Raw genomic sequence first — 17,932 nt, 5'->3', positions numbered from 1 at the left:
AATTGTACTTGGCAAAAGATTGCTCTGACGCATCCACAGAATTTATATACGCAATTTGAGTGGGTTTGACTGGACGTCATTTCACTAATTTTTGGGCTGAGGGTTGAAGTTATAAAGTATATGATTGAACAGAAAAGTAGATAAAAATAGCTAACGCTGAAATGTATTTAAAATAAACTGCAATATTTTTTTAACTCTGCAAATGATTTCTCTGCAAGGCTCATATGACTGTTTTTGCATCCTTCCATGTGTCCTTCCATCCATTATTTTTGAATTTCCTGTACCACTTTTCTGTATTAAATGTATGGCCTGCGGGCCGAGAATGACCCCCTACCAGGTCTGCTCCAGCCCACGGGGCATTTCCTTCTACTTCGTAGCCCATTCCAACTGCACATACGGAATCGAATCCTTTTTTTTACACAGCCGCTGTAAAATCAGAAACATTTGAGTTTGAGCACTCAACAGCCACTAATGATTTAACAAGGAACTTTAAAATGCCCCAAAACCAACAGAAAGTAATCAGGAAATACCCCAAAATAAAGAGAAACCGACCAATGGAAATGAAACAGCACACCCCAGATCATTAGGTAATGACCCGAAATTTACAAGAAGTAAACTCCAAGTATAAATTTTCCCCATAAATATTGGTTAATTATTGTACAGCTCTACTACTCTACTCACTCCCTGCTACTACGACTACTAATACTACTACCACCACCATCTCTACTTTGGCATCTTATAATCCAGCGCGCCTTATATATGAAACTAATTTTAAAATAGGCCATTCATTGAAGGTGTGCCCTAGAGTGCGGAAAATACGCTATCCTAAAATGACATGGAAGTGAAGCAAAACTAACTCATTGCCTGTCATTGACCACAATAGATATTCAATTCAATTAAACTGGATGTCGATGCTCATCTTTCACTGCCATTGACACCACTAAATGTCCAATCCTAAAAATGCCAGTAAATTAACTTTTCGGGCCAAAAATAAACAGGTCCGGCCCACATAAGATGTCGTTGGCATGAGCGTGGCCTGAGATAAAACCGGAGTTTGACACCCCTGACTTACATTGCAGTGTTGAACGGAGTATAGATCTTAAATGGAGGGTTGAACTGATAACAATCTTGGATTGATTTGTGCTCAGATGTCACATCTGATGACTAAAGGTGAGCGAGTCAATTCTACCAAGTGTGGAGCACACTGATGGTGGTGTAATGTTCTGGCGCCGTTTTGCTACCAGTATGAGCACCGCATGATGCAACAGATTCTAACGCAAGCCCTTACATAAAGGTTTTTCAATAATCTGAGACTCGTGATATACAAGGCACAGCAAACGCCGTCGTAATATACACATCAGATGAAATATCCTTGTTTAATAAATTGGACCAATCGATGCAACAGTACAGGTGTAAACATGGGCGTGAGAAGGTGAAGAGATTTATAAAGGTAGGAGCAATTGTGGTTTCAGGAAAGGGGAATAAGGAACATGTTAAAATACTAATGTGATTTCTATGGGATTTAGGACTAGACTAAGGTAAGCAGCTACTAGGCAGTGGGACGATTGTGACAGAAGGAGGCAGTAATACTCGAGTATTATGGATGACAACCCCACAAAACCTCAAGAGGCCTTCCTCTTGATGTCAGTAATAAGTTCATTGCACTTGTGCTTGAGTATGTTATTTGTTTGTGTTTAAACATTATTTGCTTTATAACACAGATCTAAGAAGTTTGCTATTTCCATTCTGAAATTCTGAGAGCAACCATCTATCAGATGAAGTGTTTGTTGTCAGGTAGTGTTAAAACAAATGAAACAAACTAGATAACGTTTCCAAGTATTTAGATGAGAATCCCTGAGTCCTCTCTCCACCACAAGATTGCTCTTAGTTGAAAGAGTTCATCATAGTCACTATCACTTTCCATACACGGTTATAGGCGAGTGTGACTCCCCATGCTTGAGCCAGTAAAATGACCGGCTCAAATAATGCCAAGCTTGCAGAGATTAAGATATTTCCCATGAAAATTATTGCATTGGGGAACTGTTTCAACAGGTTTCGATGATAGGATTCACATGAGCGTAGTTGAACCCAATTATAGGAAAGCAGGCAGACACGGGGAGTGAAGGTGCACTAACGTAAACTTAAACTTGTTCACTAAAATAAACCCTAAATACAAAATACAGGGAAAAGGAACAAAGTAAGCAAAAAATCTAAAACAAACTTACAAGGGGAAACACGGGAGCGTGTAATATGGACAAGTATGAACAGCACTGACAATCCGACAAGGAGCAGATAAAGACCAATGGTTTGTGTAGACCGGCATGGGTTGACAAGACAATTAGAAACACACCTAACATTCTAGGTTTATCTATTGTGACATGGAAGCAGCAAGTATTAAGTTCAACTGCTGAGAAGTATTCATGGAGTTTAGTCATGTGATGATTGAATTTTGTGATGTGATTTATGTCATACGGGCGTCTTGACTGGTTTGCATGTCGCCATCCCAGCTCTGGGGTCCTGGGTTCAAATCCTGGTCACGTCCATCCCTATTGAGTTTTCATGTTCTCCCCGGGCCTGCGTGGGTTTTCTCCGGGTACTCCGGTTTCCTCCCACATTCCAAAGACATGCATGGTAGGCTGATTGGACACTCTAAATTGCCCCTAGTTATGGGTGCGAGTATGAATGGTTGTCCATCTGCTTGTGCTCCTCGATCGGCTGGCCACAGATACAGGGTGTCCTCCACCTCTGACCCGAAGTCAGCTGGGATAGGCTCCAGCACCCCCCCATGACCCTAGTGAGGATAAAGTGGGCCGCCAGCGTCTCCGTTTTGTATATGTTATATGATTGATTTAAATTTCTCTCAAAAGCTGATTTACTCTTGAAAAAACCTTTCTCACCCTAGACTGGTCACCAGTCAGTCGTAGGGCACAGACAGACAAAGGACCATACGCACTCCCAATAACAGCGCCACCAGCAGGAATCGAGCCTGCGCTTGCCCGCACCGAAGTCAGGCGAGTATACCTCTACACTAAGAGACGGCTTACAGAATAGGAATAGAACATTTTGAGTAAATACAAGTTTAATATGAGCAACCATACTGTTTTTATGAAGATCCACCAGGCTTGTTCTTTCAGTGAAATAGCTATCCTCATCTAAAAATAAAAGCTGGCAGGCTAATACAATAACAGAAGGGCTATGATGTTTGATTCACATTCTTGGATTACATTGCATTAGAGAACATTTGGAAGACTTAAGTGTGAAAACATACAAGGTAATCTTGGAGACACCATTTGGTGTCGCTGATATGGCACTGTGAGACAAACGTTTTCTACACCATACTTCCTGTATTTAAGCACATGCCGACCTGTATGCATACACGTGGGCCCACAATGAATATAAATTAACAGCTCCAATTTGTAAGAAGCAGTCGCAAAATATGTCTCATAAATCTCTGTCACTCCTAATTTATAAATCTGCTCTATCCTTCTTACATATGTTCCTGTATCACCTCTCATTTCGCATGCATGTGTCTTAGTTCCTCTGCAAGATGGCGGCGCATATGCATGCAGCACCTTCAACCCCCCACCCACTTCATGAGAATAAAGGAACTATATGTAAGATTGAAAATTTTCACAATTTTAGTTTACATAGCCTACAGAGCTCTCTGACAACCTGGATAAAGACAGAAATGTGATCTCGTTAATCGGTTGGTTGGTGCTGGAACACAAAATAAAAACAATAGCAACTATAATGTGGTGTTTATCAACTTTTAAAATGGAAACATCTCTGTTTAACAGTTGAGAACCGTGTGAACAAAGCACATGCTTCTTTAATGTCTACTGAAAATTTAGGGCCATTAAAGGAATGCTTGAATATTTTTTTCATATCTCTTTTAAACAAAATAATCCAACTGATCTCTTCCTCAGGTGATATTGATTTTTATCTTGAGATCTTGGGATGGAGTTTTCCCATCTGAGTCATTCCTCACCCACCTTCTCTACATGTGGCCTGTTTTCACAAACACACACACATTTTCTGTCGTCATTACATCATTCTATTTTTACACTATTGAAATGGTTGTGAACACATTCAAATGCATTAGCACTATCTCATAGTATCACTGATTGATAAACTATCTTTATAGTAGATGACGAAGTTCATCTCAATTTTAGTCTAAAGGCAACAGTGAATGCCAGGTGTTTATTTATTTATTTTTTTTCATTCAAAGCAATGACACCTTGCCTTGTGTTGTAGGAAGCCTCTCATTTCACACAAAATCCACATACATTTTTTGGAAATATCTTACCGTTATGTTATTGTCCTGTCTTGACGTGGTTAAATGTCTTTTTTTGTGATAATGGAAAAAAAACAGACTCCGATATGCATTCTTTCATTCATTTTCCAAACCGCTTAGGCTTGGGGGGGTACTGGAGCCTATCCCAGCTAACTATTGGTATCATGTGGGGGGGGAACACCCTGAACTAGTGGCCAGCCAATCACCGGGCACAAGGAGATGGACAGCCATTAACATTCACACTCATGCCTACCGGCTGTTTAGAGTGTCCAACCAGTTTACCTAGCATGATTTTGGGATGTGGAAGGAAACCGGAGTACCCGGAGAACACCCCCACAAGCCCGGGGAGAACATGCAGACTCCACATACTGAGGACCCTGCTGGAATCGAACCTTCGATCCCATAACTGTGAGTTTGAACTCGCTAACGACTTGTCCAACGACCCGCCGAACTCTGATATATTACATACAACACCACAGTATTATACAGTGGCACTGCTACTCACGAATGCTTCTCGATACGGAATATTAATATTTTGTTCCAAGATACAAAAGAACAACGGCCCGTTGGTGCGAGTGGTTAGCGTGTCGTCCTCACGGCTCTGGAGTCCTGGGTTCAAGTCCCCGTCGGTCCAGATTTTCTCCCACATTCCAAAAAACATGCCGACTTCGGGCGAAAGGCAGACTACATCCTAGATTGGTCGCCAGTCAGACGTAGGGCACAGAGGGACAAGCGAACATACGCACTCACAATCATACTACTACCAGCGAGTCTGTTACGACTCCCCCTAGTGGTAGGATGTACCACGGAGTCGCAACTACCACAGCAGAAAGATTCAGTCAATGACGAGCCAGACACACTGCAAGTAGCATTCTACGATAATTTATTTACGAGTCCACCAAAACCTGGACTACGGGACAACGTAGGGGAAGCAAAAGATACTAAAGTGGCACCCTCAAATAAAAAAGGTAAAAAAAAACACCCTCCTGGACAGGTGTTCGAATGAACACCCACAAAAATACAGGAAATAAGGCCTAAGGGTGCCACTGTCAGAACTGATGTAATAAAAGTCCAGACTGCGGAATAAACTACATGTATAAGTGCAACAAACTATATGAATACCCCAGGGTGTCAGGAGCGGCCTGTTTGTCCCTCCTGGCGTGCCGTCAGGGCAGAGCGGCTGCGGTCAATCTGCTGATTACTTCCTGCTTTGGTATTTAAACATGAATGAGTGCTAGTATCATTGTCGGATTGTTCCTGCATGCGTCCTGCATGCTGCTGCATGCTGCTGCATATTCCTGCATGCTCCCGTTTTGGTTCCAAGCCTTTGTTGATTTGTAGATCCTTTTTGATTTATTAAAGATGTTGTTTCGAAGCTAATACCTCGTCAAATCCTACTTCCCCGCGCCTGGGTCTGAATCCATTCCCGATCACGCCACGACGCGGTGTTTAAACTTATCTCAAGTCCCCCTATGGAGCCCCAAATAATTAACTCTATCAACATAAATACTCAACACAACAATGAATAGCGCACTTATAATATCAGGTGAAGCTGGGGCAAACAAAACGTACTTAACTCTAGACAATTGGTGCCTTCTAAAGAAAAGTAAGGACTCGACTGTCTTATCAACTGCATGTCAGACAGTCAAGCCCAGAACTGAAAAATAAGAGGGTTTAAATAAGGACAGGAAGTGGATCTTGATTGGAGGAGGGATGATTGGGAAGAAAATGAAGAGCGGTTGGCTTGACTACGCAAAGAGAAACGGTGGCTCACCTGACCGCAGTAAGTAGTCAGGTAAGTGAATTCCTTTTCCATTAAGTGGCTGGGAAAGAACTTATGTATAAATATTACGTAATGCTAACTATAGGAAACCTTCAGCTCAACAAGGAAGGAATTTATTTACAAACCAAAACCAAAACCTGACTCCTACTCAACGATGTGTGAATTTTCTTCGATAGATAAGGGCCTTTATCTTGAAGCAGCCATTTCTTCAGCCCACACCCAGACAAGCGGCAATAAAACATCAACTAACATGAAGGTAGGTAACTTTATTTTTCTTTCTCTCTCAGTGAATGACAAAGAGTACATTGTTTCTTCATTGAGGACTTTTGTGGTATTTTGAATTAGTTTTAGGGTAATTGACAATGTATAACTTAAGAGTCCTGTTCGATCATGACGGAAGAGTCAAGTTTTTACAAGTGTCGCTGACACTGCATACCTCTCAACTTATGTTTTTCCCGTATTTCATACATTTTTTGATCTTTTCAAATTGTGTACGCCGTATAACAACTTTTGTACGCGAACATTATTTTTTTTAAAAGTACATTTTTGTAAAACCGGTCTAATTTTACCCATTTCGGCTCTAATCCGGATCGTCTGTCACTGGTAGCAGACAAAAACATCATCGTCCACTGCTAATATTATCATGCTTTAATCATGATATGCGCATGTGCATTCCCCTTTCACACGTCCGCCTTTTCACTATATAAATATAGCCCGTCAGCAAGCAATGTTCTTAGACAGTCTAGCGGTCAGTGTCATACAGCGACTATGTCCACTTTGGGGAAAATTTAAGACTTTTAACTGCACCCTATGTGAGTAAATATGTGCCGTGATTGTACGGTTTATTATCACGTAATAAGGGGAACTGCAAACATTAAAAAGGGGAGAAATTGGCGGAGGTTGACAGGATAAATAACATTCTCCATTCCATGAACATGCAAGCAATCGGTGGGCAATGTCATGTTGTAGATTTTTTAAGAAGTACTGCAATCTGTAAATTTGTATGCAAATGTATTGTTTTGATGGAGATACTCATGTCATTTTAATATGCTGGCAGTGCTTAATAATATATCCATTCTACTCTACTAAAATGTAAGTTATACTACTGTAGCGGCCCCACTGTATATTAATAGAGTCGAGGTAAATTACAACTGTTTGTGCTTTGTAGTCCAAAGATGGCCCTAATTCATTATCATAAAAAGATGGAAATTTTAACCATTAACTCAAAAATAGCAAGCACAATATTTGCAGTGAAAGCTTTTATACCTCAAATTTCAATTGTAAGAAAACAGAGCATGGGACAGGAACTAGAACTCTTATACTGTACTGTCATATTCAGATTATTGGTTCAAACATATCAACAATATCTACATATGTACACACATTCCTCTTTGCGTTAAATATTGCTAGTATGTCTCCTCTGGATTTAATGCAAAATACACATTAGAACAGGGGTAGGGAACCTATGGCTCGGGAGCCACATGTGGCTCTTTTGATGGGTGCATCTGGCTCTTTGCTAACCTGTGAGCTAAAATATGGAAATCGCTGGTTACAGAACTGAAATATTACATCTAGAACTGCTTTAATCTTCATTTTTTTTTGCAGTAGACTCTTCTGGAATGCATCCTCTCATTGATTAGCAACAGCATGAGAATCTTAAAAAAAAAATTCAGTTTTTTTCCACTTTAAAAGTGGTGAAATTACAAAAAAAAAATTGAAAAGGCACATGTTGTTTACATGTATGTATTTTGACTTTTAAATTTGTAGTATAGCTCACAAGGAATAACATTGGAAAATATGAATTGTTTGTGGCTCTCTTCGTCAAAAAGGTTCCCGACCCCTGCATTAGAACATAAAAAAAATGAAATGTTATTTGACTCGGAGAGGAACTGCACACATTTTTGGACAAGAAAATCAAGTTGAATTTCTAAGTTACCTTGGCCATTTGGAAAATAAATATAGTATTGTGAAAAGTGGAATTATTATCAAATTGCAGCAAAATGCATGCCTTCTGATAATCTCGCCTATCCTCACAAGGAAACAACTATTCGCACTGACTTACTGATAATAATGCCAAGGGATAATGTAGAGTGTTTAATTAACCTCCCATGAGTGTTTTGGGGTTGTGGGAGGAACGTGGAAAACCCAGAGAACACCAACCGATGCATGAGAAGACCACTCAAACTGAATACAGGCATGTCCGTGTCTGGGTTTGAAATCTTGATTTAAAAACTGAGGTGGATTTGTAACCCATTCACCCGCTGTTATCATAATACCTTTGTTATTCTGCAAAGATAGTATGGTAATGTATTTATTTTTATTTTCAGAAATTCAGAGATTATGAAGACAAACAAAAAAACCCAATTGGCGTAACTCTCTGCCAGGAAATTGATATGGAGGAAAAAATCCTGGGAAGTGTGCCGGCCGAACTTCAAAATGGAAGCAACACGAAATATTCAACTGTAGTTATACGTGAGTTTGAGTCACAGGACAAAGTGCATGTTCAACGGATCTTTATGGAAGGAATGACGGAGATGATATTTGACACAGCCTTCAGAGGTTTGAAATGTCATCCTGAGAGTGTTCTGCTGTATTTCACAATGACAGGTACAAATCTGCATCCATGTTTTTGACCTATACATACACAATGTATTTTTTTAAAAGTGTTTGTTGGCAATTCATTAATAAATCTTCTGTTTTGCTTATCCTCACGTGGGTGTGTGCAGGGGTACAAATTGAATTGTTTGCCAGCTAATCACAAGCGTCAAGGGCATTAACATTTGATGACGATTGCAACATTGCTTTTCATGTTTTATTAGAAAATTTAAATAATATTGGGAGTAAAAGTCATACATTTATGAGATTAAAAATCTTACATTACTTATTTTTACATCACTCGAACCGGAAGTTGTTCGGGGTCTCCAGACATCAACTTTTTGTGACATGTGGTCATTATGAAAAATTGGATTTTGAAATAATTTTTGGGTTTTCTTGTTTCCCGTTGTTAAACTTTGATGAGATGGTTTTATATTGTTAATATAGGTTACTTTGTTTTAACATTTTCACATTGTGCTGTGATTTGAGATTTTTTCAATACAAAAAAATTGCCAGCCAATCACAGGGCAAGAGGAGACAGATATCCATTCATGCTCTTACATGCCTCGGGGAAATTTAAAGTGTTCAGCCACCCTACTCTACATGTTTTTGGGTTGTGGAAGGAAACCAGAGTACCCGGAGAAAACCCACATATGCCCAGGGAGAACATGCTAACTCCAGAGTGATAACGATGATATAGATTAAAGATGTGTACCCTGCAAATATTTTACAACACTATCTTATACTCAATTTTTATTTCTTCGACTCATTAACTTCAGCAAGAATAATCAGTCCTACAGATACTTTCACTTTTTTCACTGACATTGTAGACAATATATCCATCTTTATCTTTTTATTAAACAGCTGTCAGTTTTCTGCTCACCATGTGTTGGTGGGTGATAGGACTCCTCCTTGTTGTGCTTGGTGGGCGTTACTTCTGGAGTACTCGAGTAATTCATGGTTACATGGAGGAAGCCATGAACAAAGACATGAGTCACATTGAAGAGTTTTACATGAACTCACCAGGTAAATAATGTGGTTTAAGCTTTAAAATGTAAAATGAAAAGTAAAGTATGGAAGTAGATGCGTAATGTTGTAAAAAACGACCCAAAGTTCAAAGATTTGTTTTTAACTTTCAATTTTCTGACCTCCAATCAAAGATAAAGGCTGTATTTATCTATGCATGGATTAAATAAAAAAATACAGTGGCTACCAAGATGACATTCTGTATTCACAGTACTGCAAAGTGACATTCTGGGACTGTGTCACACCAACTGATTCACACAAAACGTTTCACACACACAACATCAAATGTTGTAATAAAAGTTCATCTGTACTGAGAAGGCCAGTTCCCACTTAGTATTTTTTTCTATTTATATATTGTGTTCTCTCCATCAGATTCCCACATGTGGGTCGCAGTTCTAGACGGCCAAGTGGTAGGTATTGTAGCAGCAGTTGGCCATAAAGGAGGAGGTTTTGTTGAACTGAAGCGTATGTCAGTTGACCGCCGGTATCGGCGTTGTGGCGTGGGCATAGCGCTTGGAAGTAAAGTTGTGGAATTTGCCAAAATTCAGGGATACACAACTGTTGTCCTGGGAACCACAGCCTACTCCCCTGCTGCACACAAGCTCTACCAGCGACTAGGATTCCAATGTAGAGGAGTCATTAATGGATATGTCTCAAATGGTACAACACCATCACTACTTGAAAGAATATTCTACAGGGTTCAGCATCATCACTACAGACTAGAAGTGAAAAATATGCCATTAAATATACATTGATTTCTATGAGAAACTAAAACTATTGAATGACTCAATCTGCCCTGATTAACGTGGAAACTTAATTAGATTAGAAACCAAATATGACCAGAGAAATAACCACAGCACAATGTTTAGTACTGAAGAGAAAAGCATTTATCTTCTTATGTGAACTTCATGCTGATGTACCGACTCTTGCTGTCAGAAATAAGTAAAAACACTTCAAATATGGTACATGCAATTTGGGGGATGTGTATGATTTAAATAAATGATGCTCTTTTGTATAATAAATACATATTTTCGAAGGTTTGCACGATTCAATTTCTTTTTGAAAATGTGAATTTAAAAAGTGAAAGTAGAACATCTTCAAAATGCAAATTTAAGCATTCAACTTGTTACCATAGGAAGTTGATTTTACCCCATTTTAGTGCAATTTTTGCCATTGACGTCCATCGTTGTCTTTTCCCGGGGAAATCACCCCCTGGCTTGTAATGTCTGAAAAGCTCCAGTATTTGTATTTAATCAATAAATGCTGCTAGGAAGTCGATTTTACCCAATTTTAGTGCAATTTTTGCCGTTTCGCGTATGGACGTATCGATGTTCATCGCTGTCTTTTTCCCAGGGAAATGATACTCCGGGGCCGGTTCTGATGTTTAAAAAGCTCCAGTATTAGTATTTAACCAATAAATGCTGTTTTCGGCTTCTTACTTCATACAAAGATAAAACAACTCAGGTATGATTACTACTGTTCAAGAGGCATTCATTGAACAATATCGTCACTATTTGGGTTTGAACTTTAACTAATGAGGCCACTTTATTTTGACAACCGGATCTGAAGTGCTAAGCTAAATGGCTCAGAATATTTTGGGGCCTAAATTGATTTTTTTCTTTAGCATTCAACATGCTCTGGTGTCAAATGTGCCCAAAATTACTGGGAAATCTCCAAAGTGAAGTTCTGTGCATTAATACACAGGAGGAGCCCTCATTGACCGTGAACTCATTGACCAGCTGCAGGTTTTAAGACAATGCATTAAAGAGGGGACTCTAAGTCTCACCTGCTGCAAATAGGACAACCTGCTATGCTTTATTGAACAAAACCTGTCGGCTTGTTCGCAGTCATTCCCCTCCAAAACTAAGCAGCAAAGAGGAAGAAGAAATAGAGATAGGGGAGGAGTGTGTGGTAAGGAATATACGAGGCTGGCCATCAGCCACAATCTCTTAACATACGGGCGAGGACACAAGCTATGAGAATGTGGAAGTGAGATATCATTGGAAGCATGAGAGCTGTAGACTGGCTCTAAACGTACAGTTAGTACTAGCCTTGAGAAATGCTTCCCTAGGACTAAGCTAACTGCACAACTTGATTTATCATATGAGAAAGCAATGACAAATCTAAAATTATTCCAAGTATTGGATTATAAACAATTACATCCTTCACATTAAACCCTGACGTGATATCATAATAAATAAAGAAAGAGTGGAAGAAGAGTTACTTTCATTCGCTTGCACCATTTAAACATCACAAAAATTAAATCATTTTCTTAACAATATGCAGGAAGACGAGCTACAGGTGCGAAACAGGTCTGAACAAAGCAGAGAATGTGCTGAAATGAGCAACTGTAGGAAATTAAGCAGAAGACATTTTCCACTACTTCATCAAAATTGACCCAGCGAAGACTGTTTTGACTAAAGTTCAAAATTTGTTTGGATTTTTGGGAACAACACCACAACTTTTGTCTCGGCAAAGAATGTCTAAGGCGATAACAAACAGAAAATGGACTGAGAAAAGTCGCTGATATGCCCAATTGGAAAAAAGAATAATGTATTTTTAACAATTGACTATAATGAAGGAGAAACGCAGAGACAAAATAAGTATTCAGGTGGATTTCCCTGACCAGGGGATCACACCCAGAGTGCAATAATGAGAGTGCTGAATCCTAACCACTAGACCACCAGGTACACAGTTGATCATCCCAACAGTACCAGGTTAAAATACTGAGGGGATGGGGCGCCATTGCGACACAAGGAACCCCGCCCACTGCCACACACCTGTGCGCTGTAAATGCAGAACAACCGCAGTAGTACTAATGTGACACCACTGCGGTTCAAACAATAATATCCTCCACTTTTTAATATTATGAATGATAGGGACTTGAAATGAGACTATGCATATCTTAAATGATGAAAAAAATCATTTTGCATAATACATTACATTTTGCATTGTTTGCATTTTATTTTTCATGTGTGGGAAATACCAGTTAAAATAAAGTGACTTAGATGAATAAAACACATACACAATACATTACATTTTACATTGCGCTGAGTTCTTTCTTTTTGTGAGAAATACCGGTTAAAATAATGTGACTCAGATTTTTTCAACTGCAGTCAGCATTTCTGTGTCTTGTTAAATGTTTTCTTCCTGATGTGGTTTCGTGTTATGAAATAGTAACAGAGATGCTGTTGTGCAAATATTTCCTCGACACGAAACTGGCTATTTCTCACATTCACAGGATATATTAGTGGATGAAGGAAGACTGAGATTCCTGTTGATTATATCGCTAGGGAACTATCTAACTAATGGCTCCAACTTCATCTCCTTACCAGTGTTGAAAGAGTATTTTTTGAGGATTTATACATTTACTGAAAGAGGAGGTAAGTTTTCATTTTTCATATATAGGAAAGTGCCCAAAATAATATATACAATACTGTTCATATAACATTTATTCAGCAAAAAGCTCAGCTTCTACCTGAAACAACTTGAATTTAACAAAGTGAGAACAAAGTAGCCACAGCCACAACAATGGATAAAGCGGATGAAAATGGTGGCTCCAAACGTCTTTCAGTGGATAGCAGCAAGCTTTCTTATTCAGGTAATAACACAATTTTGTATTTTTTACAATATATTGAAATGTTTTGTCACATAAGGCACCCTATTATGTACTAAATTCCAAATTAAAGTATTTTTTCATGCTTTTTCAAAAGTATTTATTTCCCGGAGTTTGAAATTCTGTCTGGTATTTATTATTTAAAAACTTGTTATTATCCTGTACTGCATTAATTATACACAATAAACACAGTCATAGCAGAAGAAGTATTATGACAGAAGCTGTCATTTTAAAATGATATACAGTATTTAGACTATACAATGTCTCACAAAACATCCAGTATAATAACGGCTTTGTTTTGTTGATGTAACATCACATTCAGAGAGCCACACAAATGGACTACGCTGAGAAGACAGGAATTAATCATATGACATTTTCAACGTATTTTTTTCGCTTTTTCAGCCATCAACCTTTTTTTGAATTTTATCTCATGATGTTATTTATGGTAGTGGTCTTAGGACAAAGTGCATTAATGTGTTGTTCTTGAAATTGTCTATATGTTTTACTCAGTTCAGGCATTGAGAAACAGCCCTTTTAGGGTGGCTGCACTTTTCCTTGCACTGCTATGTGCCTTCCTAGTTGCTGGTATTATCGGTCAAGCCATTCACAGTGAGTCTATGTCTTGATTTGGTTATGATAACCACAAAAATGAAAACAAAGCAAATTAGGACAACTATAATGAAATGTATACATGTTCTATTCTCTTCTGCAGACTGGAAAGTCGGTAAACACCACGAGAACAGATTAGAAGCTGCTCAAAAAGAGAACGAAATCCTGCAGTCAAAGCTGAAGACTGTACAGAATGAGAAGAAAGATCTTGAAGTCAACCATGAGCATTTACAATCAAATTATAATTTCATGTCTAAATCAACAAATCAAATACAAAGCAACAACAACATACTAACAGAGGAAGTAAACAAGCTCACACAGAGTCAAAGCAACTTGCAAGTCAGTAACGCTGCTTTGAGCAAAGAACGTGAGCAGCTTAAGGCCAGTAAGTCACAGCTACAGACTTCCAACAAGGCTTTGTCCACTGCTAAAGACTTACTACAAACACAGATCGATTCAATGACCAAGAGCAAAAGTGTCTTAGAGACCAACTACTACTCAGTGACCAATGAGAGGGACAATTTGCAGAACAAATTCAATAACGTGACAAGCTCAAAAGAGCAGTTGCAAATGAGTTACAACAGCCAGATCAAAAAAATTGAGCACCTTCGGGAAAATTACAGATCCACCTCAAGTGATAGGGACAGCATTGCAAGCAGTCATCAAAATCTAACAGTGGAAACAGCCAATTTGCAAAACACTTATGCTACACTTGCCAAGGGCACCGACAACTTAATGGCCACCTACAACGCTGCAATCCTAGAGAAAAAAGACATTGAAATCCGCTTGAAAAATATGACTGCAGAGAGAGACCTGCACAAAATCAAAATTATCAACATGAGTGCGGAGATAGACAAGCTGCGGGCTGACGTTTCAACACTGAATGCAACAGCAAACGGTAATGTTGTAACCATTCATTATATTACAGTGAAACAAGATATTTTTTAATTACTCCAAACATTTGGCCAGACTTCTAAAACATCATAATACGTTATTTTTTTGTATACCAGGCTGTAATCTAGTATAATGTTAGAACACCTTTCAAATAGAAGACATAAAGAGAAAAAAGACCTTACTATTAACAGTATTTAATCTTGCAGCAAATTCAAACAAGGTATGTCCAAGTGGCTGGATAAAGTTTGAGAAAAGCTGTTACCTCACTTCTACATCTAAGAAGACATGGTACCTGAGCAGAAACAACTGTCAATCAAAAGGAGGAGACTTGGTTATCATAAACAGCAATGAGGAAATGGTAGCTTGATCCGCCCTACTGTACTTATGCCATCGTATTTTAGATTGTTGTTTAACAGCTCTCTAAATGATTGATTTACTTCTTTTTCCAGGAATTTGTCAACGGCTTACTTTCAAGTGCAACCGAGGGCTGGATTGGATTGACTGATGAAGGAGTAGAGGGTCACTGGAAGTGGGTGGATGGGAGCCCGTTGACTTTATCGTACGTAAACGGCACCTACGTTTATTCTCCTTCATTAATCGCACCCAAAATTTGTTGTTTCTTCTTTTGTATAACACTTGAATGCATTTGATTTCTTGACTTTGTTTCTGCACGACAGTTTTTGGGCCGACGACCAACCCAACAGCTTTGATGGCAACCAGGACTGCGTTGAGTTATGGCACCGCTCTTCAGGGAAGGGCAAATGGAACGATTCAAAATGTAGCTCAAAGAAAAATTGGGTATGCGAGCTGTAGATACCACTAACTGGTAGAATACACAGAATGTTTTTGAAAGATTAAGTAAAATAAAGAAGTGACCTTTTCCTCAAATCAAGGTTTAAATACTATTTAATAACCAAGGTCTTTCAGATTAAAGGAGAAGCTCAGCAGCGTAATGAAAATCAAAACTATTAACTACTCGCAGTTATATTCACTCCTAATACTGCATGCAAGTACAAAAATATATATGATAAAGACAATGTCTGTTAATTAATTCACAAGTGCACAGACCACAACCTTATACTAAATATCAGAAAGACAAAAGATTATCACAGGAACAACATTTTGAAGTTAGCCTCTCTGCATCGGTCCTTTTTGCTGCGCTTTAAGAGGATCATTTTTGTTTGTTTAGTTTAGGCCACAGCTGCTGTTCAAACAAAACAAATTCAATATCTTTTATGACAATAAAGAAATTTCTGTAATTATGAATCTCGCTTCATGTGCTCTTTGATTCAAAAAGACAAAATGAGGTACACTTGCCACTCACAATTGTAGAGAAACTGCAGAGAATCTCCAGTCTTCATTCACAACTATCTACTGTGCATCCTATTAGTGATTTACAACAGATGTATGCATTTTTTTCTAATACTGGTACACAAGAATGTGATACAGGGGTGTCATAATTCAAATGACTTGTAAAGTGGTATCTGCATACCTGTCAACCTCTGCCGATAACTGCCCTTATAAATGATTATGATTCCCCTTACAAACCCCAAAAAAACCTTACAAACACCGTACGACTCGTACGGTGTTTGTAAGGTTTTTGGGGGGTTTGTAAGGGGAATCATAATCATTTATAAGGGCAGTTATCGGCAGAGGTTGACAGGTATGTATCTGGCACTATCGGGATCACAGCTGGTGCTAATTAATACAAAAACATGAGTAAGGAAAACATGTTGACGATAATTCTAAAAACTAAATCGTAACATTGCTCTCTTTTCTTGAAATGGATTTTCCCTTCTGTGCAAAAATTTAAAAAAATGCACACAAAGTGCAGTTATTTCAATCTTCATGCTACTCTAAACTTCTGGAAATAGATATGAAACAACTGAAAATATTTTTGGGAGACTAAGAGAGATTTGTGATGGCAAATTCAAAATTAGATATTTGTTGATGGTGAAAGATAATTGTTTTAAATTGAAAACCATATTGTTAAATGGATAGCATGATTTTGACACCATGGCAAATTATTCTTTTAAAATTTCAATGTATACAAAAGCAATTGATTGTCATGCAATTGGATGTTACCACAAAAAAAAAAAATCCTAAGCATAATAGTAATTATTTATTCTTATAACAACTTTTCTCATTTCAAGTAGGAGGGTGAGATTAAAAATGTTAACATTTATTACACTGACAGACCGGCACCAGGTGGCTGGCAAATCGGTTTTGGTCCACAGACCGGTGGTTGGGGACCAATGCTTTACAGGATTTTCATGAGGGTAAACTTAGGGTGCAATGACTTTTTCCACACTAAAGTGGTCAATATTTTCCCACAGTATCCACATAAATGTTCACTTGCAGCTTTGTTAAGTTCACGGCAATAAAAAATATGATTTAGTGGGATTTTTTTTCCTTCTCTTTTAACTTTAGTTCTTAAAGTTATACATATGTACTCAATCTATTGGTTATAGAGTTATTCAGGAAAAATACTGTGGACATGCCCCTATTTTCAAAAGCAAAACATCTTTAAAACATCTCCAGTACAAGAATAATATGCATATGGTAAAATACTACATAATAATAATTATTTTCATTGTATATTTTTAGGAAACAGAACTCGTATCTTTGCATTTTTCTACCCGTCACTGTAGGCCAGGGGTCGGGAACCTTTTTGACAGAGCCATAAACAATTCATATTTTCTAATGTTATTTCTTGAGAGCCATTTCCAGAATTGAAAGGTAAAAATACATGTGTGATGTTTTTTAGTCATTTCACCACTTTTAAAGTACAACAAGTCTCTGAATTCTTTTGACAACATTGTTATGCTGTTGCTAATAAATCAGTATAAATGATATCATGAAACAAAATTATGATTAAAGTGGTGGTAGAGGTAGTGTCAACATGACATGACATTCCTACTAGTGCGTTCAGGATTCAGCTATCTCACCAGTGATTTCCATATTTTATATCACAGGTTAGTGGCACCCATGGAAAGAGCCACATATGGCTCCCGAGCCACAGGTTCCCTACCCCTGCTGGAGGCATTGAATGTGTTTTATGTCATTGTGTGGGAGTAGCAATGTGCATGCCTATGTTCCTCTACTAAGATTTTAA

At 38.3% G+C, this 17,932-nt stretch overlaps 3 protein-coding genes across 4 annotated transcripts in view; 2 read left to right on the top strand and 1 right to left on the bottom strand.

Annotated features, from left to right (window-relative positions):
* The window catches only part of LOC144077093 (prostaglandin D2 receptor 2), a 184,212-nt gene that overhangs the window by 125,033 nt on the left and 41,247 nt on the right, over positions 1-17,932 (bottom strand). The gene's annotated exons all lie outside the window — the stretch shown is intronic.
* On the top strand, positions 5,548-10,734 carry LOC144077607 (N-acetylaspartate synthetase-like). 2 transcript variants are annotated; one of them, XM_077605474.1, is made up of 6 exons: positions 5,548-6,089; positions 6,254-6,333; positions 8,405-8,684; positions 9,537-9,698; positions 10,071-10,163; positions 10,247-10,374. In XM_077605474.1, exons 2-6 carry the CDS (start codon positions 6,328-6,330, stop codon positions 10,327-10,329), a joined length of 624 nt encoding a protein of 207 aa, XP_077461600.1. In that variant the 5' UTR covers positions 5,548-6,089; positions 6,254-6,327; the 3' UTR covers positions 10,330-10,374. The 2 variants fall into 2 exon arrangements, with proteins under 2 accessions (XP_077461600.1, XP_077461599.1); XM_077605473.1 differs by having other exon boundaries at positions 10,071-10,734.
* On the top strand, positions 12,938-16,083 carry LOC144077555 (uncharacterized). Its single transcript, XM_077605395.1, has 7 exons — positions 12,938-13,081; positions 13,158-13,299; positions 13,825-13,923; positions 14,027-14,821; positions 15,024-15,175; positions 15,267-15,376; positions 15,495-16,083. The coding sequence occupies exons 2-7, from the start codon at positions 13,230-13,232 to the stop codon at positions 15,628-15,630; spliced, it is 1,362 nt and encodes a 453-aa protein (XP_077461521.1). The 5' UTR covers positions 12,938-13,081; positions 13,158-13,229; the 3' UTR covers positions 15,631-16,083.

This window comes from Stigmatopora argus, chromosome 7 (assembly GCF_051989625.1).
Source record: "Stigmatopora argus isolate UIUO_Sarg chromosome 7, RoL_Sarg_1.0, whole genome shotgun sequence".
NCBI classification, from domain to species: Eukaryota; Metazoa; Chordata; class Actinopteri; order Syngnathiformes; family Syngnathidae; genus Stigmatopora; species Stigmatopora argus.
Note: the sequence above shows the minus strand (reverse complement) of the source record. Positions and strands in the feature narration are given on the sequence as shown.

Coding starts and splice junctions, on each gene's coding strand:
- LOC144077607 (XM_077605473.1), top strand. Junction 8,685..9,536: donor GCTGTATTTCACAATGACAG/GTACAAATCTGC, acceptor TTTATTAAACAG/CTGTCAGTTTTCTGCTCACC. Junction 9,699..10,070: donor GTTTTACATGAACTCACCAG/GTAAATAATGTG, acceptor TCTCTCCATCAG/ATTCCCACATGTGGGTCGCA.
- LOC144077555 (XM_077605395.1), top strand. CDS start 13,230: ATGGATAAAGCGGATGAAAATGGTGGCTCCAAACGTCTTTCAGTGGAT. Junction 13,924..14,026: donor TATCGGTCAAGCCATTCACA/GTGAGTCTATGT, acceptor TCTCTTCTGCAG/ACTGGAAAGTCGGTAAACAC. Junction 14,822..15,023: donor ACTGAATGCAACAGCAAACG/GTAATGTTGTAA, acceptor TTAATCTTGCAG/CAAATTCAAACAAGGTATGT.